Below are 27,320 nucleotides of genomic sequence, written 5' to 3' on the forward strand. Positions count from 1 at the left end.
TCCAGTGGTGGTGTAGATGGGTCCGGTTTTCCTCTGGAAATCCAGTGGAGAAAGGCTGACTGAGAGGTGTTCCAAGTCTCAGGTTATATCCAGGTAGGAATGCTTGGCTCTTCCCCCTGGGGGGAGCATCTGACAATGGGATGATGGAATTTATCAGTCCTGCAGTGAGACTCAATGGCCCATTAACAGGAGAGATCCTCGTGGAGGGAGGATGGGTTGTGGAAGAGATAAAGAACACTGCCCCACCTGGTTTTAACAGACGATAATAGAATACATACTTCTGGTTACATCTTGCATTGCAACCCAAGACACCTTTAGTAAATTTCAACTGTAGGCATTTAAAAAAACAAAAAAGGGCTAAAAAAAGAAAGTCCAATTGACATTTGATCATTTCTGCATCAACATTACGTTTATCTTTAACCAGCTGTTCTGGAAGGAAAAGGACAAGCACCGGGGTGCACACCAGAAATATCCTGATTTGCGTTTTAGGCTTGCCAAACTCCCGTTGATTAAGCTGGGAATGCTGATTAAGGACCTCAAGCTGTGACCCTCAACAATTCAGTCAGGTTACTCCCGCTGCTTAGCAAGGCTTGCGTTAAATTGGAAAGCAGGATAGAGTGTCAGTGAGTTTATCAGCTCTGAGCAGTGTGTTTCTATGCAGATAACCTGCAATACCTCCCTGCTCAGCCCCAGAGTCTTACAGGGGATTCAATAGGTTGTCTCTCTGCTGGTAGGAGATATTAAAGTCCTTCAGAAAAAAAACCCCAACCTAAAAACCAATCCCTCTTTGGACCTATCCTCTGGAAATCAGTCATTCAGACAGCAGAGTTAATGATCAGATGGTGGGTTAATAGCCAAACCTGAAGTCAAAGATGATTAAAGCTTAAAAAAAATTAACTACTCAATGACTGTAGTTAAAGACAGTATTCAGTTATTTTTTGATGGCTCCTTCTCTTTCTAGGCTACCATAGAAGCTGACAAGGGATATTTTAACTTGTCAAGGCAATAGCACCATAGCGACAAAATCCTAAGACGCCCATCAGTTTGCTGCACAGGACCTGTTTTGCATATGAGGACTTTGATCTTTAAGTGTATTTAGCATTGCAATTTTTTAATGAGTGTGGTGAGGAGGTGAAATAGGTCCCTTGCTTAAGTAGGACAATTTATTATTGTCACTTAGCTTGTGAAGGACAAGCCATGCAGAAGAGCTCCAGTCAGGGGAGAGAGGCCTTGAATGCAAGAACATTTACACTTCGGTTAACAAGGAAGCAACCTGCATGGGGGTTTACAAAATCCAATTCCCACTGCATTGAGGAAAAAAAATTATGTTTTTATTTCTTCACCTTCAATTCATGCTTCCTCAGTTTTCTGACAAAATAAATCCTAATTATTCTCTAACAAAGATAGGGCTTTCCCCTTCTGCTTCATGCTGTGGCAATAAGGTTGTTGGGGAAATGTTGACTGAATAACCCATGGTGCCACTAGCTGCTGTGCAAAGTCAAGGGAATTTACACCAATTTCGAGGGTACAGCTGAGCCTGTCAATCCAGCAGGGAAGGAAAGAGGAACTACTGCAAACCAAATGGAGACTTTTCCAGTGAGACCATAGAGAGATGGTGTGATACAGGTAAATGATATAATATAGCTAAGAACAACTTCTACTTTCAAACAAAAGACTGTAGGAAACAAATGTCATTTCTTGTTTCTGTGATCTTTCTCTGATGGAGAGCAATCTAAAATCCAGGACAGACAGCACTTACAGACAGCAGGAGACACTTAGCTGTACATCTGACATCTTGATTATGTCTTCTCACAGGTAGTGGAGGCAGCAGGAGACAGCAGCACAAGACAGGCAGGGCTTTGCTCAGAACCCAATATCCATGTGTGCCTCACCCACAGAGGCAAGTTGTCCTGGCACTGGTCAGCTGGGCACACACAAGGAAGCGACCCAAAAGGGGTCCCATGAGGATATCTGCTCCTGGGGTTTTCAGGCTGCCCTTCAGGGGCACAGGCGATCCACAGGACAAGAGGAACTGGTCAGTGAAGTGAATGGAGAAAAAGTGAATGGAACAGGTGAATCTACATCCACACACAAAAACAAATGTTATAGTGAGGGAGCAAGAACACTGAAATGTACCCTAGGCTTTGTCTGGTTTCCTTTCTGTTGCCAGTGAAAATCAACATGTAACCATAGCCCTTGACAGTCTTTGGATTGTTTTACAAAGGTATGGTTGGAAGAGCGATTGTCAGGAATCACCACTGCATCCCAGCTACCTAGAAACAAAATGAGCTGTCCCTAACCATTCCTCACAGCCCTGGGTGTCTCACCTTGCTGGAGATGCCTCAGTCCCTGGAGGCAACTGCAACATGCAATTGTCCACACCTCTGGAAAGTATGTTCTGCCATCTGTATTGAGCTCTCCAAGCTGCAGTTTGAGCTCATTGTTTGCTTCCTTATTTACCTCCACATACTGTGGAGAACGGATTATTTCCCTTTGCTGTGGCAAAAGTGAAGAGTGTTCAGCTCCCTGTTGTTCATAAGGCCCTATTGCAGGGACAGGCCCTGCTTCCTTCACATCAACGCTGGCCAGTGAGCCAGCAATAACCAATGTACCCCAGAGCAGTCCAGGAGCAGTACTCTCCACAGCTTTCCTTTTCTGTTGAATTGCTTTTATTCAGCGCTGTCTTCCCAACCCTAAACACCTGCTAAATTTGCATCCAGTCTTGAGTGCTTTTCCAGTGCTAATTCCTACCCCTAGCTGTATTTCCTTAGGAGCAGTCAAAGCACACTCCTGTATCCTCTGAGCCCACTTAGCTCCTTTGCTGCCCTTCAGGAAGGTCTCCCTTCCTTTGCCAAAGGCATCTTTCAAACCCATGGGGACTGCACCACACACACACACACACGCAAAACCAGCTCTACATTAACCAAGACCCAAGACAAACCAAAGCATGGGAACAGAAAAAGAGAGCCCTCTGTGGTAGTCAGTACCTGGAGCTAAACAGATATTCTACCCCTCTTTTTTTTTTTTTTTTTTTTTGTTAATTGTTGCTCTGGACATTTTTGTTTTATCAGATGGGGAAGGACACTCGAGACCCAGCTAATTTCTGTCTCTTGTCAATGGCTCTTTGTTTTCTTTCAGCTTTTTTTGCCCCTTATTTTTTCCCTAGCCCTATAATCATTTCTTTGTTCTCTTTGGTAAGCTGGCTACTCAGAGCATTACATCCCTGTCTTAAACCTGGCTGCAGTACTGTTCATAACAGCAGCAGCAGCATCTGCTGGGGTGGCAGTGATGCATGGCCACCAAGGCTCCCTCTGCCAGGCACTGCACAAAAAATCATACTTCCTGCATCAACCAAACCCAGCTCTGCAGTAACCAGAAATACTGAACTGCAGAAAAGAATGCACCTTTTTTACCTTACAAAACTAATAAAATGCTTTGAACTTTCCCCTGGCAGGCACTTTATTGCCCTTGTTCATGGCAAGCTCTCTGTCCATACAAGCGTAGGCTAGCAGCAAGGTACTAATAAATTAATAAAGAGGAGGTAGGGCATAGGCCCAGACAGTTGCCCATACAGTTAAATGGTTGGCATTGTCCTTGCACACATTTGTCCCAGCCCAAGCAAACACTCCTGCAGCCAACGCCCAGGCATGTTTCAGGAGCCAGGGTGGTTCTCAGCAGGTGGATTGGGCACAGCTCTCCTGCTCTAGGGGACAGGAGCTTGTCTCCCTGGGGATGATGGCTGGGCATGCCAATGGGTCTTGAGAGTGGAAAACACTCCCTGGCCTGTTTTTATTATTTATGTGTCTGTAAGACTTGGTGTCTCAGCAGTGCACAGCTTTTAATGGATTGACTCACCCCAGCATCCCTGTGGAGCAGGGAAGTACTGTTAAACCCCTGGGTCTGAGGGCAGAAGCAGACTCATGGAAACACTAAAGGGGTACATGGCTGCAGTGAAGCCTTCAAGTCCCACAGCCCTCTTGTTTCTTAAGCCCCTGCCCCAGCCCCTGGGCTTGAAGCTGGTGAGGATGAGCCAGCCATGGAGATGTGCCCTTGGTCTGGTGAGGATGCTGAGCTGCCCAGGACCACATGAGGCAAGACAGGGGCCACCTCCTCTTGAGCTCTGCAGCTGAGATGAAACCCAGCCTAGTGAGGCTGGGCATGTATCAGGCAAGCCTGGTTCAGAGAACAGGATCAAGCTTGCACTTAACTTGACCCTGAGGGACTTGCAGAAGCTTAGGCAGGCACATGGCTTCTCTACCCGATACGTTTTGACTTACTGAGATATATGAGGCCTCAGGGCCTCTCAGTGGCTACATGTCAAATCCATATGGATAGTTTGTGCAGAGGAAATTGGTGGGGTCAGGAAGAGTGGAAGCTGCTTGGTGCTTTACAGACACATTGCCTGAAGTTCCTCTCCTGAGAGGAAAAAACAGAAAGCAGCTCAGCACCATGGATTTTCCATTTTCTCCATTCCAATTTTCCATTCATTTTCCCCACCCATGTGTTAAGAGGGAGATGACCAGTCACTCAGCAACTGGGTCATCTGTCTCTGCTCTTGAATCATGTCCATCACTATGGTGTCAGGGACCACAAATACAGAGAATCTGTGTTCATTAATTACGGCATTATATGAAAATGCACTGTTTCATCAACAATCCTATTTTGAGATAATTTTTATGAGTGATATCATAACTTGGATACCTGAATAACTGGACCTTTTGACAGAGCACCTTCAGGTTTCTAGAACCAGCTCCCAGGCACTCTGCTGAAGTCCCTGCTGAGTCCTGTGCACCTTGTGTGGGGACCTTCAGCTCCCCACCAGTGTGCAGTGGGTGGTCCTGCCCTAAGACACCCAGCTGCAGTGAGCCCAGCCCTGCCCAGAACCTGGCGATGAGCTTTGCTCCGGCCAGCGGCCAGACCGAGGCTCCACAGGGCAAGGATGGATCCAGGTTGTGAGGCTTCAGCTGTGTTTATCCCAGCCTGTTTTTTCCCCCAGCCCACCTCCCACTGACACCTGCACACCTGTGTGGATGGAATATTTGTGCCTTTCCCTGCTCCAGGGCACTGACAGCAGAGCTGCTCAGGGCCCTTTACCCACTCAGGGTGGGGCTGGAAAGCTGAGGGAAGATGAGGAGGCAAAACCTACTCATGTCCTTACCTCAATTGTTATTCTCCTTGCTGAATTTTCTTCGTCCTCATTATTGCCACTGGTAGGAAAAATTATTTTCTTGCATGCTTTAAAGCAAAAGGAAAACTCAGCAAAATGAAAAGTAGTACCACCACCACCAAAAAACCAACCAAAAACCCCAAAAACAAAACAAAACAAAAAAAAACCCCAAAAACCCACACAAGAAATCTGGGATTCATCCACTCTTCTGTTAATTAGCCCTAAAAAACCCAATAAAATCAGAAAGCAAAGAAAAGGCCGATGAAGGTAATTGAGTTGGGCTGCTGTAAAAGCAGGAGCTATGGGAAACAGGGACATGGCTGCAGAAAACATCACCTTGTAGAAAACCCAGACTTCTGAGGTCTGCCTCTCCCCTGAGTCCTATTTTGTGGCAAATCATAGTAGATGGTGTAATTATCACAGCTGTGCTTTAGACTGGTTTAAGAGGTTGTACTTTCCCAACTGCCTTTGGAGCACAACAGCAGTGGCAGGCAGATTCCTGCCAGCACAGCTCAGCTAAATCCACCAAAACAAGCAAACAAGCCTTCTGGAAGAACTTGCTGGGTGGTTTTTACTGGATGCTTGTTTTCAATGACAAGTTTCTGAGGAAAACAGTAGAACTTTAAAACCTACATGTACAGCCAAGAAAGCTTGTGGACTTTTCCCTCCTCCTCTCCAGCAAATACTTTGCTGCCTCTTTTACAATGCCGTTTCTATTGACGTAAAGCAAAGATAAGGATTGTTTGCCTGTGCTGCCTTGCTCAGTTTTCCATGTGTGGCTTCTGGCTGATTTGCCATGTGTCCCTGCTGAGGTCTCAATCCATTTTCAACTGAAAGCGTCTGGGCTCTTGCTTGGCTTATCATGCCGACACAGCTGGCAACCCATTAATCTCCTGTTCCCAATGCCTTTACTTCAGTGGGAAAGCTCTGGTACTTTTCAGTGGCTTGTATTTACAGCTAACAGAGGCTGGTGCTTAAAGCCCCTAGGTCACTTCTCCACAACTATCAGAGCTGGGAGAGGTTCAGCATTTTCATCCTTCTGGCTCTAACACTCTCTGTCAAAGATATAGAGACTCGTAAAGCAGCTGGAGAAGCAGGTTTGAAGCTAGGATCACATTATCTACCAGTAATGTTTTGCCCTCGTTCACGTCTTTAGTCTGAGGACTTCAAGACATCTACAAAGTACCTTCTCAAACACTGACAAACTGAGGCTCAGTTTGCACTCAGCAGAAGTTTTCCTGTAGAGTTTTGGGTTTCAGGACATGAATTCTGTCCCCTCCTTCCCTCCCCAGCTAAGAAAGGACACTAGTCTGTCAAAGTTTTCCAGCAAAGGAGTCCTTGGAATTTCATTCTGTTCAGAAAACTGTTTCAAACCAGACTGGTGAAAACACTGCTTAGTGAAAGGAAACCATTCTGGAAGGGTCTGCCTTGTAGAGCCATGCTGGTAATACTGTTTTGTCAAGACTTTTTTCAAAATCCAGTTCCAAAGGACTAGAATTGCAGTTTCTTGGGCCCAGCCCTGTATGTTAGTGAGGGAGTCCTAGGAACAGACAGGATGTTTGAAAAGGAAAGAAAACCTTCTACTGTCCCTGGCTTCTATGTCTGATTATGTGTGCCTATTATGGTTGAAAAGTGCAGTCCTGAAAACCTGTGAATAGGAAGTATGAAAAGAGAAATACAACTGTATAACTGCTTTCCAGTATCCCAAACCTGCTCACAGTTCTCTCCCAAAGCAGTTTTCTGGTGGGGTGGTGCTGAGAAGTGCCTGCTCTCCCCAGCTATGGCTGCCAGCAGCAGGGATAGGAGATGGACATAGCTGGCTCAGCTAAGCTGGAGATCAGGGAGGCACCTGAGAGCCTCCACATACAACCACCTGAGCCAGGACAGTGCTGGTTTGGATGGCAGGGTTTGCTCTGCACCAAGTGAATCCTGTTCTTTGATTTCTTGCCTTTGCGTTACCATGCAGCACAGAAAAAGCCATGACTTTTGCTCCTCTGCAAAGCTTCCCTGGAGCTGTGGATGCTTTCCTGCAATTCCTGCCCTCAAAGTCAGGCAGCTATCAGGGAAGAACTTCTTGCTCACTTTCAATAAAACTAACACTTGCATTGGCTTGTTCCAAGACTTTCAATCCCCACCAAGGACATCCTAGCAACTGCTTTTGGAAAAGATCTTTAAATATGGAAAGGGAAAAGGCTTTTCAGCAGTGGCTATGGGGTTCTTCCAAGTCTGATACCAAGAGGAAGTGGCTGGCTCCAAAAGAGATAACACTAAGACCAGTTGTTGTTTTTCAGACTTTCAGAGTAACCAACTAAAAATGCATGGTACAAACTGTCTGCAAAGGCAGATTAGCACAGATGTATTGGCTGGGCCAAGCTTCCAGGAGTGGGAGGGTGAAGAAGCAGTCATGGGAGCATCCCTGTGGAGCAGACAGATCTCTCTGCTCTCCTTACATCCCAGCATTGTTAACAAAAGTGAAGAGTCCCATTAGGAAGCTGGTTTGACCCCTCATACAAGGATGTGTATGGCCCAGTGAGAGGCGTCCCTGGGGACACCCCACAGTGGTGGTTAGGTGGCGGATTTCCTCTGAGAGCATTGATGAGCTCTGATCACTCTGTTCACCCTGGCTGGTGGCCATTTCAGCCCAATCCAAACATATTTTACAAGTACCATATCACTCAGCATTATGGAGTGATCACTGTCTTGCATTTCCGTTCCTCTCACAGGGTTTGCATTTGGGTTTAAGATGTCAAAAACCTCTCTCCTGCCTCACTGCTGACTCCCTCCCTCTGCACTCACTGCTCTACACCACCAGCCTGAGTTGCAGCTGCCTCTTCCCCGTTCCCCAGTCAGGTCTGATCGCATCCTCCTCTGTCACAAATCATTTGCAAACCGGGACCTTATTCTTACACACAGCCCTGCACCTGAAATGCAAAGACATATCCCTGCACTTACTTTATCCATGTAAAAGTGTCAGCATTTTTAAGTCTGGTCAAGGAAGACTCCCTGGTCCAGAGACAAACTCTGCTTTTCCAATTGCATAGGTGGAATCTCCCTGGCACCTCCCAGCTCTTTCTCTGAAGGTCTGGGAGACCAGACCTCTTAATCTGTTGTGCCATAATGGGGGACATTGTGGGAAAGAAACCCCAGATCTGGCAGGCTGCTCTGGATCTTGACTCCCCTATGGAGCAGTCCTGAGGCCTGAGACTCTGGGAGAGTGAGGAGTTTGGGTATGGCTTGTGGGTGGGGTGCACAGAGTGGGCCAATGAATTTTGGTGCACACAGACTGCTGGGGTTCATCCCCATTCAAGGAGACTTTGGATATTTAACCAGTGTGAAAACAAAACAGATGCCTCACATCACCCTGTAAAGAAAACTGATAAAGGCTTTTTAGCCTGTCTAAAAAGGAAAATGTCTGTTGTACAGAAAATACCTCTGAGATAGACAACTTCAGGAATACAGATTATATCACTGAAGACTGGGGTAGGAGTGTACATGGGAGATGTTGGACTGCAGTCCACTTGGGCATGAAGGCCATGGATATCTATATGCCTCTGTGGTCACATGAAGATGTCCATAAGTAATGCAGGTCACCTCAGTTCCAGCATGGATTGAAGAGAGTTGTCACATCAGGGATGAGATCAGGGCTGGAGCAGGAACCAGCAGAGGTAGCCAGCAGGGTTTCTTCCGAGGAATGCTACAACTGTCAGGAAGGCTGTGGCAGAAAAGTTACTCACTGGTTGCTCTAACAGGGAAGGGAATGCATAGGAGAAAGGAAAGTTTTCCCAGCTGCTGGAGAGAACCCCTAAAGAACAGAAGCATGGCAGACTAGGATTTTGACAGCTGTATTGGGAGTCTACCTGGGGAACTAGTGGGGTTGTGCCAGCTAAGGAAAACTAATAAGGGGATTCACCTGTTGGCTGCCAGGCAGTCCGGCAAAGAGTACCTGTGCTGCAGATACCATGACTGTATCCAGTGCAGGCAGCTCCGCTCTGGCTCCTCAGAGATGTGTCCAAACTGTGCTGTCGTTTCTCTGCTCAGCTCTCTCCTCCATCACTCCCATTAGTCCCACCAGTGTGCAGCACATTATCCAAGCATGTTTTCTTCTCCTTCAGCTTAGTTCTTGGACTTCCTCCCTCTCCAGGTTGTCTCTGTAAATGGGGCTCCTGTGGCAGAAACAGAAGAATAGTTATAAATCCCAGTGAGCAGAAGGGCAGTGAAATGCAATATTCTCCAAGGCAGGGACAGTTCCATCATTCAGATGTTTGGCAAACTGGTATCTTTGTTATTTTTCTTACCAAGACATTTATCTGTCACCACCTAGGTCTTATCCAGTGTGTCCCCAGCAGTGCCCAGGTGACCTGCTGGGTCCACTGCTTGATCCCTGCTCTGAGCTGGCAGGGAGAGCCCTGGGCAGAGCTCCCAGCTCTGGTGTACCCAGAGGGGTTGGGGCAGCCCTAAGGCAATGAGAGGCTTACACGACAAGCAATTGGTGACTGTCACACAAAATCAGGACATGCAGTGCTTTTCAGCATCTGTGACCCCAGATCAGCTGAAAAGGATTTTGAAACTGAGATAAAGGGCTCACCTCCCACCGTGGTTCTCCTGCAGAGGGACCGCAGATAGGAGGCTAGGGTTAATTTGTTTTCTGAATTAACTAGGAATTTGGGAGCCTTGAAGCAATTATGCTTTGTTTTGGCTTTGTGGGGTTTTTTCCAGGTTTATCTCAACAACAGGTTTGTCTGTGAGTTTTTGGTACCCTGTCCTAAATTCAATCAGAACTTAGCTGGCAGGGTGGTGAGAATTTATTGTGTTAATGATGTGTGCTACTTACTGATACTATTCCCCAGATAATGAAAACTTCCCTGCAATCCATACAAAGGGCATGAAAATGTTACTAAAAAAAGCTCTGGAAAATGGGTATGATTTTTAAAACTACAAATTAAATATACAAGTACCAATATTATATACTTCTCTAGCCCTTTTTCCTCATAGTTCTCATAGAACAGCCTCAAAGGCACTTCTCTAGAGTCAGAGCAGGTCAGAGCAGTCCTTTATAAAAGCTGCCTTTTCTTTCCTGGTTTGCTGTCCTTTCTTTGCTCTCTCCCTCCTTTCCTATTCTTTCCCTTTCTTTTCTCACCAATTCTCCTGCCAGTGATCAGCTCAGTTGAATTGCTGGGGTCCAACTCTTTTAAAAATGAATGGAGGCATCAAAGATAGATGTTTTTCCAAGTCTTGGGGTTGCTCTTCTTGACAAAGATCAATATCTTGGTGACAGTCCTGCAGAGCAGGCCATACCCTTCCCCTGAACAAGCAGCAGTCCATCACATCGTGTTCAGAGCATGCTGCCTCACTCCCTCACCTCTTTCCCTGTTAAGCTTTTCAAGTTTCTGCAAGAAAAGAAGAAAAGAAAGCTTTCATTCTCCAAGGCAAACATCCAGTTCATATTTTTTGTATCATAGGGAAAATGATAATCCAGGGTATAACAATGACCTACTTCACGTCCTGATAAAATAATTTCCTCTCACTGTCCTTTTTCTCGAAGAATAATATTTGACTAACATGAGCATGTAGGATAGAGCAAGAGCTTTTTCTGTGAACTGGCTGATAATGCGTCAAATTCAGCCCTGAGACAGACAACTGCCACCCTGTTGACCTATGTGGAGTTAAGCCTGTTTATCCCCCAGCTTAGAGCTCTGAAAACAATTGGGTTCAAACCTGTAAGATGTGTGCATGTGATAGGATTGAGGCCAAAAGCTCAGAAACAGGGGCTATCTGTTACAACATCCCTCCATCAATGCCCCCTCAGCCCACTGCCACCATGGCTGCCCGGGAGCTGCTCTGACTTGCTGCTGCAGTGCAAACGGGCCCCCCTCTGCAAAACAACCGGTTAGCTCATCCTCTTACACAAAAGGCTACTGTACTGAGCAGGGTACATTACAGTATAGGCCAACCATGCAGCTCTGAATCCACTCACACCCCCTTCCCCAAGCACAGAAACAATGCAGACTCTTATAGCTGTCCCACTGCAGCCTATTTAGCTCAATACATCAGCTGTACTTGTCTGCTGAAGGTGTTTAAAAATGTACATGTGGCATTTTTTGCTTGCAGCATTGCATGAGGAGATCTCTCACATCATCTTTCAGTGCCATTCAAATGGGTTGTCACCCAGTACATATTGCCCACCCTCTCATCTCCCACCTACGGGAGTTTTCCTTGTGGTTGTCCATCTTTTGTCTTACTGAGTTCTCATCATGGCATTGATCCAGGACATAAATTTGCCATTTGCCATTTGCCATTGCTGGTAAGGGATGACATGACTTGCACATTCCTGTGCTCTCAGTTGGGCCACATCCTGGTGTGGTGTCAGATACTGCAGTGCATCTGCTCACCTTCTCTTTGCCCAAACCAGACAAAATGGACAGAAATCATCTGCTGTCATGACTTCATCATGTGACACACTGTCCAAATTGGCCAAAGCAAACCAGCTTATAATCTTTACTGCATTTACTGACAGCATACTTACTGTATGCTGACTTCCAGCATCAGATGACATTCCACAGTCCTAACAAGGTACCTGATTTATGGGATGCTGCTGAGAATAAAAGGTAGTTAAAATATAATTATAGTGCTCCTTTTATTTGTTTCCTTGCATAAATGTGGTATGAAGCTAGTCTGGTCTATTGACTTTTCTCCAGTTTCTTTTTCCCTGAGGTGGAAAGTTCCTCTGGATTTCAGGAGATGGAAAACTGCCAGCTGTGGGCTCTGGCAGAAGGGTAATACAAACCTTGGCATGGAGATGGAGACTCCTCTTGACAGCTCTGCTCCTCAGGCACAATGGACCTTTCTATCAAAGCTCATGTGTGCGGGAGACAACTTTCTTGCATGCTGCTCAGAGCCTGAAGAATGAACTCTGAGGGAACTAGATCCTGAAAATCTGTACCTCTTCCCAGTGGGCATGCCTTTCCCCAGCAATGCCTTGTCTTGGGCAGAGGCGCAGCTAGGCATACACTGGGAACCCTGCAGAATGAAAATGAAACACTGGGCTGCAAATGTGGCTCTGCCCCCTGCACAGAGCAGTAGGGAGGAAATGCACCAGAAGTAACAGTATCCAGTCTCCAGACTCAAAGCAGTTCACAGGAGATGACTGAAGATATTCCTTGTTTTATGCAGATCCTGACTACCTTCAGAGTTCCGCTGAAAAGCAGCTTGTTTTCAGCTCAGAAGAAGGGACACAAACCTCTGTGCAATTAATCCATTTCCCTTTTGTCTTTAAGGAAAAGGAGAACCTATGGCAATTTTTGGTACCGGGGTTGGTACCTAACTTTGATCAGGGATGTCATTTGTCACCTGCATCACTCTAATACTGAGCTTATACCGTTGAAACAGCATTGCCACTCAAGATGTTACCGCACCACAGATATCTCTGAGCTCCCTCACATTACAGCGCAGGAGCCACACAGTAGTCTCAGACCTTTCCACGGAACACCTGCTGGGCTGATGGCACCTAATACTGAATTAAACACTGTGATCTTGCAGCCAGGTGGCCGTGGAGCACGCTTGCTGTAAGGCTTTGCTATGGAGGCAGCAAACCCAAGAACAAGTGTGGCAACAAGCTGCCATGGAGGTAACTTTTCAAACAGCTGCAGCTGTTTGCAAAGCAAGCCTGCAATGCACACATAATTTTTCCCTTTCCCAACAAGAATAAGCCCAATTAGCATTATCTTGGCACAACTGCATCCATACTCTAGGGAATTAGCTGCGGTATATTGTTAAAGTAATTCAGCTTTTCTAGGTAGACAGGCTATAATTACACTAAATTAAAATAGAATGCTTTTGTTCTAACTTCGGCTTCTCCACAAGGAATATGTACCAAAATAACCAAAGGTATGAACTAAGCCATTTCTGCTACTTAAGTATAAGCATGAGTGCAGGCAGGCTCCCATTCCAGTCCTTCTACCTTGGCAGAGCTCAGCTATCTGGGTGATCTCTCACAGGCTTCATCAAGAAGTGATAAATGTATGAAAGCACCCAATGGGAAAATGTGTCTTGGTTGTAGCTGGGTACCCTGTGATGGCTCTCTCTGTGGCTAATGCCATATGTGACAGCATCATCTTTGTTCATTTAAGGGAAGGGAATTCTGCAGGACTGGGATATCCCACTGGAGGGTCAATGGCCTCTATGGGTCTTGAGCATGAGGGTGGCACTGAGCCTCTATGATCTGCTGAGCTGGCATGGGGCTCCAGGGAGATGTTTCTTCCATGTATCTTCAATAGTATGCACAATGTATCAAACCTGGGGTTTTTGCAGCTGTTTTCAGCCACGGGGGACCTTGTCTTTGGCCCTGTTTCAGAATGTCTCTGTGCAAAGAGCCATAGCCCTGTGGAGAACCACAGTGACTCTTCCCATGGAAGAGGCCAGGGCACTTAGGAAAAGATCAGCTGCACAGCGCACTTTTTTCCATGAGACATGAACCTTTGGTGATTAGACCACACCGCTCCAGGGTTTAAAGGATTGGGAAGACGTCAGCTCCAGTGACCACGGGAAATACAGATGGGCCATGATGGGCATGTGCTGCCTCACGTGGGCTTCCACTTCACTGAGGGAAAGGGGAAGCAGCACTTCAGGACTCACTGGCAACTCAGCGATGCTAAAAATGGTAAATTGAAATCTCAACTCTGCCATAGACTTATCAGCACTGATTTGGGTAAGTTCAGATATATGCACTTGCCGCCTGTCAAATGAGACATCCCAGATTCTTCAGGTGGTGCGGTTCATATTTGTGTAGTACTTTTAAGGTTCTCATAAGAAAAGCGTTAATAATGTTTCCAATCGAGAACAGAGCCAGGCTATTCATCAGCCTTCCATTTTCAGTGTCTTACTTCAAAACCTTCCATGGCCAACTTACTTCAAAGGCGCTAAAAATGAGGTGGCCCCTTTCCCACGGCACACGGCCCATTTGCCCCTCCCCAAGCGTGCAGGTGGGAGCTCTCTCAGCGGCTTCCATGGCAAACACGCCGAGAGCACCGCCCGGAGCCTCAGGGCTCTCCTGCGCTGCCAAGCCCGACGCGCTGCCCTACGGCGAGGCGAGCGCTGCCCGGCGGGTCCGGGAGGGCCCTCACGGCGCCTCCGCAGGCAAGGGCGGGCGCGAGCCCCGGCGGGCCGGGCGGCACCGCCCCCTCCGCCGAACCCAGCCAATGGCGGTGCGCGGCGGGGGGAGCGGGCCAATGAGAGGCGCGCCCTCGCGGCGGGGCCCGCCCCCTCCGCCCGCCCGCGGCATTCGGTGCGCGCGGGGCGGGGCGCTGCGGCGCCGCCTGGCGGCCGTGCCGGGCCGCGCGGCGCCGGCTCCTCCCCGCGCCGGCAGTGTCACGCGGCGGCGCGGGGCCGGCGGCCGGGACTCTGGCGCGCGGGGCGCGGCGGTAGCAGAGCCGCCGGGAGCCGCCACCGCGCCGGGAGCCGCCGCCACCGCCCGCGCCCGGGAACCGCCAGCGGCACCGGGGCTGGCTTCTCGTCGGTCGCGCCGCTCCTGCCGGCCCGCCGGGGCCCCGCACCGCTCGCCCGCCGCAGCCACCGCCGCCGCGCCCCGCCGCCCCCCGGCCGGCGGCTCCGGGCAGCGCGCCGCCCCCCGGGCCGCGGGGCTCTGCGTGGCCGCGCGGATGCCGCCGCAGCAGGAGGGCGAGGCGGGATACATCAGCAAGCCGGTGCCGCCGGGCGGCTGCGAGGTGCCGCCGGTGCCCCCGCGCAGGGTGCGCAGCGGGCGGGCGGCGGCGGCGCTGGGAGCGGCGCTGGGCGGCCGCTGCCGGGCGGCGGGGTCCGGGGCCGTGGCCGGAGCCGGGGCCGGAGCGGGGTCCGAGCCGCGGCGCAGCATCAAGTGCGTTCTGGTGGGAGACGGCGCGGTGGGCAAGACCAGCCTGGTGGTGAGCTACACCACCAACGGGTACCCCACCGAGTACATCCCCACCGCCTTCGACAACTTCTCCGGTAAGTGATCGGGGCAGCAGCGACCGCCGGGGCGGCGGGAAGGGGTTCTGCCGTCCTGGGGAGCGGCGCGTCCCGCCCGTGCCGCTCCCGAGGCCATGGCTGGGCTGCGCGGAGAGGGCGCGATGTCCAGGTTCGGTGATTTCGTGATGTATTTATGGGGAGCAGGACTCTACGAAGCAGGACCGATCTTGTCAGGCTGCCATCGCAGCCAGCAGCACCGGCCGGTGTCCGGTGTAACGGAGCCGGGCTGGCAGCGGGTGTCATGTGCGGCCAGAGCCGGGCTTTAATTGGGAACCCTGCGGTGGAAAGCTTAGCGCTCTCGCGGACATCGGATGCGCCTAAAGGGCAGGTTTATATACTCCTCGTCTTGCCCTTACAAAGGGGGAAGTCCAGGGGTTTCTCTGCGGTTCCGCGGGGGCTTTTCGTGTCCTCGGCGTGCTGAATGTATACGAGGAAGTAAAGCTAAACCTCTGTAGCAGAAGAATATCCCAGACTGCTGGGCTCGCTCCCCGCGCTGCCTGCGGTGGACTTGTGCCCTCAGTGCCTAACTCATCTCGTGTAGTAAAATGAATCGGAAAGCCCTGAAGAGCTTGTGTGCGCCCGCGTGTTAGCGACGGACTCCCTTCCAGCTCTGCTAAGTTGTTAAATCTAGAATAATTGATGAAAAGGCTATAAAACCTGAGGGATGGTAAATCTTTTTATTTTTTTTTCTTTAACGGAAAACATGTAAAGTTGAATTCACCATAGCTTTCCCCCCTCCGTCTTTTCTCTCCAAAAGCTGTTGTGTCTGTGGATGGCAAGCCGGTGAGACTTCAGCTCTGTGACACAGCTGGTCAGGTCAGTGGAGCCACTTACTTGATTTAAGTGACAGCGGGAGGGGAGAAGTTGTTACTGTTGCGCAAAGTAGTCCTGCAAATGACTTCATGGATTTGAAAGTATTCCCAGTGTTTGATCACGTTATTATCTGCTGTCATTTCCACTGCTGCTTAACTCACTGCTTTGCCTGTCTGTTGAAGGGCGGGGGACGTACTGTGCCTCCATATAGGGGCTGGGCATAGGCTACTGCTCTGCTGGCTCAAGCTGCAGCTCTGTTTAGCCTGACTAGAAATGCTGAACATATTGGGGATTCAACGACCACCTGGTTTTCTCTTTGAGCGGTTGTCACTGTCTTTATTTTTGCTAAATAATTGCGGGTTTAAGAATTAGGGTGTTTGGCATGTATGCGTGCAAAGCAACCACAGCTGCTGTAGGTGTCCAGAGATAGAGACTGTGTTTTTGAAGGCACAGAAGCTGGAGGGAGAAAAAAGTATTATTGGGTGTTGTCCGTGTAGGGTTCCTATTCGCCATTCCCACCCATTTAGAAAGTGCTGCCGCCGCAAAGCTGAGGTTTGCTGTAATCTACAACCTGAAGAGATGAGGATGGCTGATGCCTCTCATCTCCTACTTTGCCTGATACATAAAAAGAACGAACCCATGTCTTACCGCCTCAGATTTTCTGGAAGACCCAGGCTTGTACCACCCTGAGCAGTGTGCAACACTGCTTGCCAGGGTCGAGGCTGGATAACCAAAAGTAGGCAAAAAATATTGCTCCCTTGCTGTATTTGAAGGCGGTGGGAGTTAGGGTCCTGTGTAGCTTTGTGGATCTAGGTCTATGCCTTCGCCAAAACCATGCTGAAAAATCTCAGTGGTCTTAACATACAAACCTATTTAGATGAGTAGTAACTGGGTGCCCTACTTAGGAACGGGGTTTTAAGGGCTTTGTAGTAGTAGACAGCAGTGTGCCCTACAAACCAGAGCTAAAATCCTACAAACAGCTTTCTGCAGGTAGTGATATGAAGTCAAACAGCAGAACTGTCCCATGATTTTGTGTCCTACTGAAGAGATAGGTTGATAGTGCAATAGTCTTGGCTGTGCATGTGTGTATGCAGAGCACGGCAGGTGAAATTGCCATCGGGTGACAGCCTGTGGAAATGCAGCTGCAAGCTGCATGAGGGATGAATGGGCCCTGTCACCCCTTGTCTTCCCTGTCCTTAATGGTTAAGGTGTTTGCTCTGGCTGCCCAAGTGCAGCTGGAATGGGTAAAGTTACTGCCTTTAAAATGAAGGGGTTATTCTAAACTGACAGAATTTGCTGTGAGTAAAAGATTCCTGTCTGAATACTTTGATAAAACTGCTGCTGGGAGATGGCTGCTGAAATCTGGAGCTAAAAAAAGCACTCCAGGCAGCGGGAAATTCTATTTCAGCACCACTAGCCCGAAAAGGTGTGGAGTCTCTGCAGGCCATGTACCTACCATTGAAATGGCAGGATTGTACATAGTCTATAAAGGGAACTATTTCATCTTAGTAAGAACCCTTCATATCTGCAGTTTGCTTCCAAACCCATTGAATTGAGCCCTTTTGAGGTTTCTCATGTAGCAAGGAGAGGAAATTACATGGCAAGGTGCCTTTCTGCAAACAGCCCTGTTGTTCAGAGCAGCATCTCTCAGTACATGTGGGGTTTTTCTTGAGCTGAGTGGTGTGAGAGCCTGGTTTCCTCTGAGCCTTAATGTGAGAATCAAGAGAGCTAATGAATCTTATTTTCTTGACTGGTGTTTTATAGATGTCTGTCTCTCTCAGAGATACTGCTACAAAAATTCTTTTGAGCAGAACAAGATTTCTGAGGCTTCCAGGGGACTTTACACTGCATGTCCTAGGCCTCCAGTGGCTTTAAAGCAAAATTTCAGATCTCAAAAATTAACACGCTGATGAACTTGCAATTCATCAGTAAACTGAACGATATATTTGTATATTTATGTTTGTGTGCATTTTCAATTCCAAGCATTTGAGAACATGGTCAATTTTAATTAAAATGTCACTGCCGCAGAGGCAAATCCTACCTGTTCAGGCTGCTAGTGTTACCCTGGTTTTATCCTGCTGTCAGTATAAAAGCAGCCTGCCTGGAGTAACCCTTTCTTCTAGCTGCATTCTTCCCTGAGGATCAGCACACCTTTGTTACCATGAGGCATTTGACTTTCTTGTGGCTTAGTCCTGAAGCTGAAAAAGGGCCTTGCTTTGCTGGAGTTCCCACTAAAAGAAAAAAAAAAAAAAAATAACCCAGAAGGGTAGTGCTGGGAGGCTGTGTGCAGTTTGTTTGATGTGGCATGGGTGGGAGGGAAAGGTAAAGCTCTTACTCTATGCCATTGGCATGTTAAGCCTGCACATTGAAAGTCATTATTGCTCCCATCAGATTTAAATCCCTGGGCACAATGGCAGGGAAATTATTCCCATATCCTGTAGGATGTTGCTAAGTAGTTACCAGTTTAAAAGCCGTCTCCAGGAAAGGTACCCAGAAAGGTACACATGCTGCTGCATATCTGCTTTCCCCTTGCCCAGGTCTGTGGGCAGAACAGCTTTGAGGTACACAGTGCTCCTCCTCAGAGCTGCTCACTGACTCACCCTAGAAGAGGTGAGCCTGGAGAAAGTGCTCTCTCCCTCTTCAGAGGTTTGTGGCTTTGTGTGTCGTAACCCGCTTCCCGCAGCTTTGCTGAAGTGGGGCAGAGGGCCTGTGTACAAAGAGCAAAGGAGATATTTAAGCACTTGAAATAATCTGCAGCATTAGCTGGAAAATCTCAGGTACGCGGGGAAGCCACCACCTTTGTTCTGTGTGCCCAGTGGTGGCAGGGTGTGTGCTGGCTGGCAGCCATGAGATCTCAGGCTGGGTACAGGTGGCTTCTGCTTGTACCACCCCTTGCTGAGTGGTCTGGGTGCTCATTTTGGGGTGCCTGTCAAGATGCTCTTTCTGTGGAGTCCTAACACAGTTTTGTTCTGTGCAGGATGAATTCGACAAGCTCAGGCCTCTGTGCTACACCAACACGGACATCTTCTTGCTGTGCTTCAGCGTGGTGAGCCCTTCGTCCTTCCAGAACGTGAGTGAGAAGTGGGTTCCTGAAATTCGCTGCCACTGCCCCAAAGCACCCATTATCCTGGTTGGGACGCAGTCAGACCTCCGGGAGGATGTCAAAGTCCTCATCGAGCTGGACAAGTGCAAAGAAAAGCCAGTCTCGGAGGAGGCTGCAAAGCTCTGTGCTGAGGAAATAAAAGCCGCGTCCTACATCGAGTGCTCCGCTTTGACTCAGAAAAACCTCAAGGAGGTCTTTGATGCAGCCATCGTGGCCGGTATTCAGTACTCGGATACCCAGCAGCAACCAAAGAAATCCAAATGTAGGACTCCAGACAAGATGAAAAACCTCTCCAAATCCTGGTGGAAAAAATACTGCTGTTTTGTATAGGGGCTGCAAGGACCTGAGTGCTGCTCTGAGAAAATCAATAGAGGCTATATTAGCTGAAATCTCAATTCGTGTCGTCTTGAGTGTATAGTGTAGATCTGTATGTATGTGTATATGTTGCTACTGGATAACTCGGTTGCCCTTTCAAGGGTTGCAGAAGGATTCTTAGTTTAATAATTGCTATATATCAGGTCTGGCCCCCGGTTTTGTGACCAGAACTTCTCATTAAGGAAAGAAAAAGCACCATGTATCTGTGACCTAAGAAGGATTTGTCCAAAGGATTCAACTTCTTCTGTTGTAAGGTGTATGTGATGGGGAGGAGCACAACAGAGGCCTTCACTGCCAGGGCTTTGCAGGAGGAACGCACAAGCAACGGTGGAAATGTAGAGCTCTGTACATGGACGATCAAAGGGAAAAATAACACTGTGCCTCCTAACTGACATTTGTAGCTTTAAAACCCCACTCCTGCTCTCTTTGTGTCTTCCCAAGCCAATGCTCTTAGGGATCGTTTTTAAAAGGGTATGCAAGAGGTGTAATCTATACGCAAATGCCACGGTTTAAAAAGGTCATGAATATACCTTCAGCTTGTGGTGAGGGAACCTAATCCCTTATGGAGCTGACATCTCATTTGTCACCTCCTGACTTTCAGAAAGTCCCTTCTGTCCTCCTTCCCCTGCCTTTCCCAGGAAGCCGAGTGGAAGCCCAAGAACATGACCAAGCTTTAACTCGCTACCTCGAGCAGTGGCGATTTCCTCTGTGTTTTTGCAGACATGACGACGGTTCATCTATTTCAGCTCAAAGGAATGTAAATACTGTTGTGTTGGGTTTGTTATTTTCTTTCTAAGCAATGTAACAAATACCTGTGCAGCACCATATAAACCACATCTGGTTTTAAGTCTACAGCCAAGAATTTCAGGATGCCCCACTTTACCTTTTAAGGCTGCTAAACAAGTAATAAATCAGGCAGATTTAGATTTATAACAAACTGGATTCTAGAAACTGAGGCTGCTGCATCCTCTTCATGATGCTGTTTCTAACCAAGTTAAATGTTTCCCTTCTAAAGGCAGCAGTCATCTGTGGTTGAATCTTGTCCAAGCTTATAGTTGTGAAATTGTTTGAGGCCATCCCCAAAATGTAACTGATAATTTATTTTTTTTACAGATCAGTCCAACAGATTAACTTAAATGTGCCTAAATGTAGATGAGGGATCAACACAGCTGAGTGTGACCTGTTCTCTGAATCTGGTTCCTACTGAACTCTAAGCCTAATTGCAGTTCTAGTGAGTTTGAGAGACCCGAATGATAATGTGACTCTCCGCAAGGATCAGTATTTAAACCTGTTCTGCAGAGAACATTCAGTTTGTGTTGTCTGTCTGCCATTTTATGGCCACAATTAGGTTTTTTCCCTCCCCTAGATAGTTCAAAATCAAATTATATTTCTTTTTTTTTTTGCTCTTTGGCCCTAGCCTTGAAGTGACCTTTTCCTTATTCTTGAACTAAACTGTAATGACAGAAGGCCAGAACCCTTTTGCATCAGAAACGAATCAGTGTATGAAATAAAGAACTGTGGAGGCTATTTGAGTTGATAAAGCTGACCACAGTTTACCTCCTGGCCCATTAAGGAAAATGACACTATGTAAATGGATTCTGGGTTATTGGCATAGGCTCCACAGACAGTGTTTTTTCCTTCTCTACAGAAGAATGAGTGCAGAATGGGTAATGTTCCATCACTGAAAACTTGAAAATGGGATGGAAATCTTTACCTAGGGCCTAATTCAATAAAAATATGTTGGCTTCTGCACTGGAAGAGCCTGGAAAACAGTTTCCATAGCAGAAAGCTATCCACAGAAGCTGGATGCATTTGACTTGGTTGGTAATGGTTTAATGTTTACTGGTCCTGAAGTTAACATCTGAGCCTTTATATTTCTTACTCAAATTCTTTGACAGGATTTTAGATATGCAGTCATGCTGACATCTGGGAGAAAAACAAAGCTAGATTTCTCCTGGGTGCTTTGCTTCTCTGTAAAAAACAGTCTCGGTCGCTCAAAAATGTGGTTTTGAGGAGGAGACAGGCTTGAATCTGAGCAGCTTCCGTTTACAAAAATAACAAAATTTCCTCTGCAAGATCATACTGCTTGGTATCATGCTGAACTGGAAGCAGTAGGTTATACTTTATAAGCAGCCTGTTTCATAGTCTGGAGTAGCATTACTTTTGAATGTAGCCAGCTGTGACTGTTTCTGAAGATGTGATTTATATACAACTTGTTATAGCCCTTTACTAGGTGTGTGTAAACTGAGGTCTGATAACTATTGATACTGCTCTACATGGGGCTACACAGGGTCTAGGTTTTAGAAATCTTACTTTTAAAATTACCAGTATTTTATGAGCATAAATGAGGGGGAGATGTCTCTATGTAGTCTATAATCTGATGTGCCTTATAAAAAACTCTTTTCTGTTTTCTAAATGTAGGCTATATTCCAAAAGAAATATTTCATGTGAGAATGATATAAATGAGGTATTTGGAAATAAATTTTGATCTGTGTACGTGTCTGCCTCTGCTGCCTGCTCGAGGAGGCTGGAGGGCAGTCCCTTGGCCGTGCACTGTGCCAATACACAGCAAAATACTGGGACTGTGCTCCCAGTGCCCCAGCAAAAGGCCTCTGCCCAGAAAATACTGCCTTTTCCCTGCACTGCCCCATCCCCAGGGGCCTGGGCTGGGTAGGAAGGGTACAATGGCCAGCTTTCTGTCTCCCTGCCAACACAGCAGCATCTTGCTGTGGCCCTGTGAGTCATGGACAGGCTCATTGTGCCTGGCCCTGAAAGCGGGGTGAGCAGCAGGGAACACAATACAACTGGGGTGTTTGGCCTGCTGCGAGTTGTGCCACATGTGTCCTTGGGGGAGCCAGGAGGCATTCTTGGAAGAGCAGAGCCTGTTCCCTTTTGGTACCATAGGTCTTTCCACTCCTTTCTGTGTCACATCTCTCATGCCAGGGCCAAGGTGAGTGAGGTTTGAGGTTGTTCGTGCTCAGGAGCTGTGGATCGCTGTGGTACAAAAACCTTCCACCCTTTGGTGCCCTGTCTTAGCCAAGCAGGGAGCAGCATCTAGACCTCCAGGCATTCCCATGGATCCAGTGTCCTGCTCCAAAACTGCTCCAGAGAAGGAGCTTTGCTCTGGACCAGTCAAGGTTGGTAAACTGTCCCCATTGTGTTTGCTTTTCTGGGAGCTGAGAGGATGCTGAGGAGCGTGCAGGGGGTGGCATACCAGGGTGTCCTCCCATGCCACCTGTCTCTTGGGTTATAAGGCCAAGGCATTTTCAACCATGGGAATGCGCACAACCTGCACAAAGTAGATGAAGGAGATCAGTGCACAGTTTCTCTTTCTCATGCTTGGTTCCTCACTGGATCAAAGCCTTAGCTTCTTCTCCTTTTAGTTAAGTGCCAGGGCAGACACTGCTGGGAGGCTGGTTCACCTGTGGCACAGCAACCCTGCCCGAGAGCCCAGCTGGCCAGCAGGCTCCTTTCTGGTGATCCCTGGTGTTGAGTCACCACTGCCCTTGCTGGTGCCTTTGGAGAATCACTTCCATGGGGGTTCTGTGCTGCAGGGAGCGGAGTCAGGGTGTGCTGCCTGGAGACCAAGTCCCCCCACCTTTGCATACTGACTTTGCAGGAAAAGGGGCTGTGCTAACTTAGAGTCCAGAACCTTTGGTTGCCAAATCCTGGCACAAAAATCCGTCTGCCACTTCTGCCAATGTGGGGCATCGCTTTTCTCCTGAGGCAGGCTGCTGTCTTGTGCATCCTGGCATCTGGACAAGGCTAAGGCAGTTCAAATCATCCTTTAACCCACAGTAACTTTGTGCCTGGGTGTGCTGCTGTGATCAAAAGGCTCCTTCAGCTGCCCTGCTTCAGATACTGGATGGGCCAGCAGCTGGGGCTGATAAGAGCATACTGAAGTAAGCCCACTGTACATAAGATTTCCCAGAATTGCTGAAATAGCTGATGATTTGTGATGGATGGAAGTTCCCAAGAGAGGACTTTGTTTTCCTTCATATGAAGTTAAACTGCTAGGAAAAACATGATTTTTTGTTGTTGTTAATGGAGAAAAAAGTCACTTTTACCATTTCCTTCCCTATGTTTAGTGGATTGGAGATGCTTCCAGGGTGTGATTGAAGGTTGACTAGAGCTGAGACATTGACAAATGTGACAGTTTGTCCTTACAAGGTGTCGGTAAGGACACTTCACCACACTCTTACTTTGCTTTTGATTTTCTTTCTTGACAGCAGTTGCTGACCACAGAGAAGGGGGCACTGCTGCAGGAGACAGGATTTTTGTATGACCACATGGAGCTGATCTAATGTTCTCATATGTATTATGCTTAAACACTGAACCTTGCTGAAGCATGTGAGTGCCTCTACAATTGAGCAACCTTTCTGAGCTCTAGTAATTGATGTGCTCAGGGGTTTGTACAGAAGAGATCTCAATTTCTGCCTTTAGTGTTGACCTGGCATGCAGCAAGGTGAGGAGACAGGAAAAACAACTGCTCAGGAAAGAGTGAGATGTTATAAACCTCAGGAGAACTGGCAAAGGGACTCTGGGGCAATGGGGAGTGATAGACACTACTTCTACCTACTTTAGTCATAAGCAGATTAAAAGTGCAATTAGAGTAATGCATGAGGAAATGAACAGCCCCAAGAAGGGCTGATAAGTACTAAAAGACAGCCTGTTCTTTAAGAAGTCTCAAAGCTGTGAATAGCTGGAAGCTGGGAGGAAAAATCACTCAGCATTTGCTTGGTTCTTACTTTCTCTCCTTAAGCATCTGTGTTGACTATAGACAGGATGTGGGATGATGTGGATTTTTGGCATCAATCAGCCTGACTGTCCCAGTCTATTTAATGTTTTTGAAAGAGCAGGATGGGTTTCAGGCCAACAGCAGGGCCCCAAGATCCAACAAGACCTTTTGAAGCCTTAGCTTCCCACATTGCTGGCAGCCAGCAGGAAGATACAATGGTTGAGGCTTGTTCATTACCCAGTTAGTGCAGTCCTCTATGTATAACCTGGGGAACAAAGCAGTTGTGTAATCCAATGAATTTTACCATCTGAGGCAGACTATTCTTCAGCACTGCTGATTTATTTCTCCACAGTTTTAACAGGATGAATAGATCAGTGAGGTGTATGAAAAAAGGCATAAAACCTCAGCTTGGAGCAGCTTTTTATTCAGCAAGGGAAATGTGTCTAGAGAAGGAAGCATGAGGAGCAGCTGTGCTGATCTGCAAGGGGCTGTACCAATCTGAGGAGCTCTCCTGGCTGAAGGAAAGCTGCGTTAGACACTGATTCAGACTCTGGTGCTGAAGAGTGTCCCCAGACATCCCTTGTTCCCTAGGTCTGTGCATTTCAGTTGGATCCTGATATTATTTGGAGGCAAAGGAGGAATTATTTCACCCAGGTCAGCAGAGTTGCAGACCTGTAGAATTTTATGTAGCCTGAAAAGGACTCGAGCAGCGATCCCCGTTGAGCTTCTGGCACTGCAGGTACACTTGAAACAACATTGCCTCTCTGTGGCACTTTCCCCCCTGGCTTCACTGGGAGGGAGGAATAATGATCCTCTCCTGCTGCTCAGACTTTTGCTGGTCTCTGTGGTCCCCTGGGATGAATCTCTCACGTACTTACCTATCCGTTGTTATGCACTCCTGGTCCACAACTCATTCAGTTAACTCCAAAGGTTTTTCTAAAGCCCTTTTCTCTAATTGGGAGGGTAATTTTAGAAGCAGTGGCCGATTTGGGTTAATATAAATGGGATAAATATGACATGGGATAAAGTGTGGTACTTGTCCAAATAGCTGCTACTTTTCCTATCATGGTGGAACGTCCCTGGCCATGTCTGTGCCTTGGGCTCACTGTGGCCACCTGGCCTGTGTGCCTGGTCATAGAATCACTTAGATTGGGAAAGACCTTTAAGATCAAGTCTAACCATTAATCATCACTGCCACATCCACCACTAAACCATGTCCCTTAGTGCCACATCTGCCATTTTTTACATACCTGCAGGGATGATGACTCCACCACTTCCCTGGGCAGCCTGTTCCAATGATACCAGCCCCTGAGATGCTTGTTAACAGTAGCAGAAAACAAGTTCCAAGCGAAAACATGACTTTTATATGTGGAATTTCCATTTTCAAGTTGCTGATGGAAGTGAGAGCTGCATGCATGGTGTCCCGCCATTTGTCCTGGCAGGCACTTGGCCTTCCGTGCTTCAGCAGGGATAATAACACCATAGGCCAGCTGTACCATTTTCCTCTGCCTCACTACACTTCATAGACTTTCAGAAGGGGAACACTGAGCAGGATTTATCTGAGGGCAGTGCTTGGACTGTAGCCCCCGCTCCATCACCCTCTCTTTCCACAGCCACCCCTCCCCTGCATTCCCCTAGGCAATTTTCTTACTTATTTTTAATTCAAAACGGCATGTTGCCTGAAGCCTGGTGCTCAGCATTTTTCTGCTGCCTGTCTCCCATTCTTCCATCTTTTGAGCTCTGTCATGGCCTTTCCACGTTTTAATTACAAACTCAGCAGGCTTCAGGCTTCCCTATTCCTCAGGGCTGAGCAAAACCACTCCTTTTATTTTCTGCTCATTTTTGCGTAATCTTCTACAACCCACCTGGGTGAATCTGGGGAGTTGACTGGCAGTGTGTTGCAGAGCAAAGACTGAAGAAGATTGGGTTGTGATAGTGAGGGGTAAAGTCTCTCTTGCTGCTCGCTGTTGTGGTGGTGATAAGGCTGCTCCGAACGCAGGGGTGGCTGTTGACTTCTTGGGGTGAGGGCGCCTGTATCTGCTGGACTACAGGCAGAGCCCTGGCCATTTTCAAAGGGCTTTGAAGTACCCTCTGACAATCTCCTCTGGGAGATAAGAGATTGCAGGGAGAGGAAGGCGTTCCTGGAAACAGCTTTAACAGCACGTATGTTTATCTAGGCTGGGTAGCCCAGAAGGAGGCCAAAACCTTGGCTGCTGACACCTGAGAAGATATGCAGGGATTTAAGCAGAAAATGCAAAGTAATGCCAAACCTTGGGGTTCCAAAGTTAAAATCAATCCATTTTCTAGCATCTGACTCAAGCCTGCAATTGAATGAGGTTTTCATGGGTACATCCCTCTCTCATCCTTTCAGTATTTGCTTGGAGCTGTTACTCATGAGTCTGCCCTTTCCCTCACAGATGTGGCTGTTGCTGCTTGTGTGGTTGCCCAGGACAGCCAGCCCCAGAGATCCCACACCTCTGGGTGTAGAGAAGTATTACATAAAAACGTATTTGCTTGTATTTGTTTAAAACAGAGCTCCCGTTCATTCCATCCCAACATCTCTAGCTCCAGCAGTGTAGAAGGTGGTGAAGAGCAGTTTACAGGTAAGTAGGAGGCCAGATGACCAGGAGAATGCTACAGTGACTTGACCGATTGCCTTCTCCGTTTTCTAAACCACCATTGTGTTTTCTTTTTTCCTCCTCAGCTGAAGAGTCCCAGCTTTTATATAGCATCTCCTCATAGAAGAGTTTCTCCATACTCTCAATCGTTTTGTCTGCTGTCCCTTTGGGTCTACCCTAGCCCCACCATGCCCACTCTGAGGGCAGAGACCAGAGCTGTATGCAAAGTATAATCCCATGTTTTGCTCTTCAGCACTCCTCCTGGTACTGCCCAATATTTTACTAGTGATGTTTCAACAAGTTTTGGTGTTGAACCTTATCTAAAATTTTCTGGAACTCTAGCCATCCTGTCCCTGAGACTTCCCTTATCCCCAAAAATGCCTTTACCCCATAGAGCAGCAGCAGCTTTCCAGAAGCATTTCCATTGAGAGAAGACGGACTGGCACTTTCCCAACAGACCATATTGTCCATGTGGTCCATTATGTTACTCTGTACTGTAGCATCTAC

At 47.7% G+C, this 27,320-nt stretch overlaps 1 protein-coding gene and 1 long non-coding RNA gene across 2 annotated transcripts; one reads left to right on the top strand and one right to left on the bottom strand.

The window, feature by feature from the left end:
- Positions 1-1,082: 1,082 nt before the first annotated feature.
- LOC131577727 (uncharacterized) lies at positions 1,083-5,677 on the bottom strand. The gene is made up of 3 exons (XR_009277269.1): positions 5,159-5,677; positions 4,278-4,416; positions 1,083-2,032 (listed from the first exon to the last, which is right to left on the bottom strand). It is a non-coding gene; the product is annotated as an uncharacterized LOC131577727 (long non-coding RNA).
- An 8,858-nt stretch (positions 5,678-14,535) lies between these two features.
- Positions 14,536-21,953, top strand: RHOU (ras homolog family member U). Its single transcript, XM_058835907.1, has 3 exons — positions 14,536-15,145; positions 15,924-15,982; positions 18,957-21,953. Exons 1-3 carry the CDS (start codon positions 14,821-14,823, stop codon positions 19,410-19,412), a joined length of 840 nt encoding a protein of 279 aa, XP_058691890.1. The 5' UTR covers positions 14,536-14,820; the 3' UTR covers positions 19,413-21,953.
- Positions 21,954-27,320: the final 5,367 nt, after the last annotated feature.

The sequence above is a fragment of the Poecile atricapillus genome, chromosome 3 (genome assembly GCF_030490865.1).
Source record: "Poecile atricapillus isolate bPoeAtr1 chromosome 3, bPoeAtr1.hap1, whole genome shotgun sequence".
Classification (NCBI taxonomy): domain Eukaryota; kingdom Metazoa; phylum Chordata; class Aves; order Passeriformes; family Paridae; genus Poecile; species Poecile atricapillus.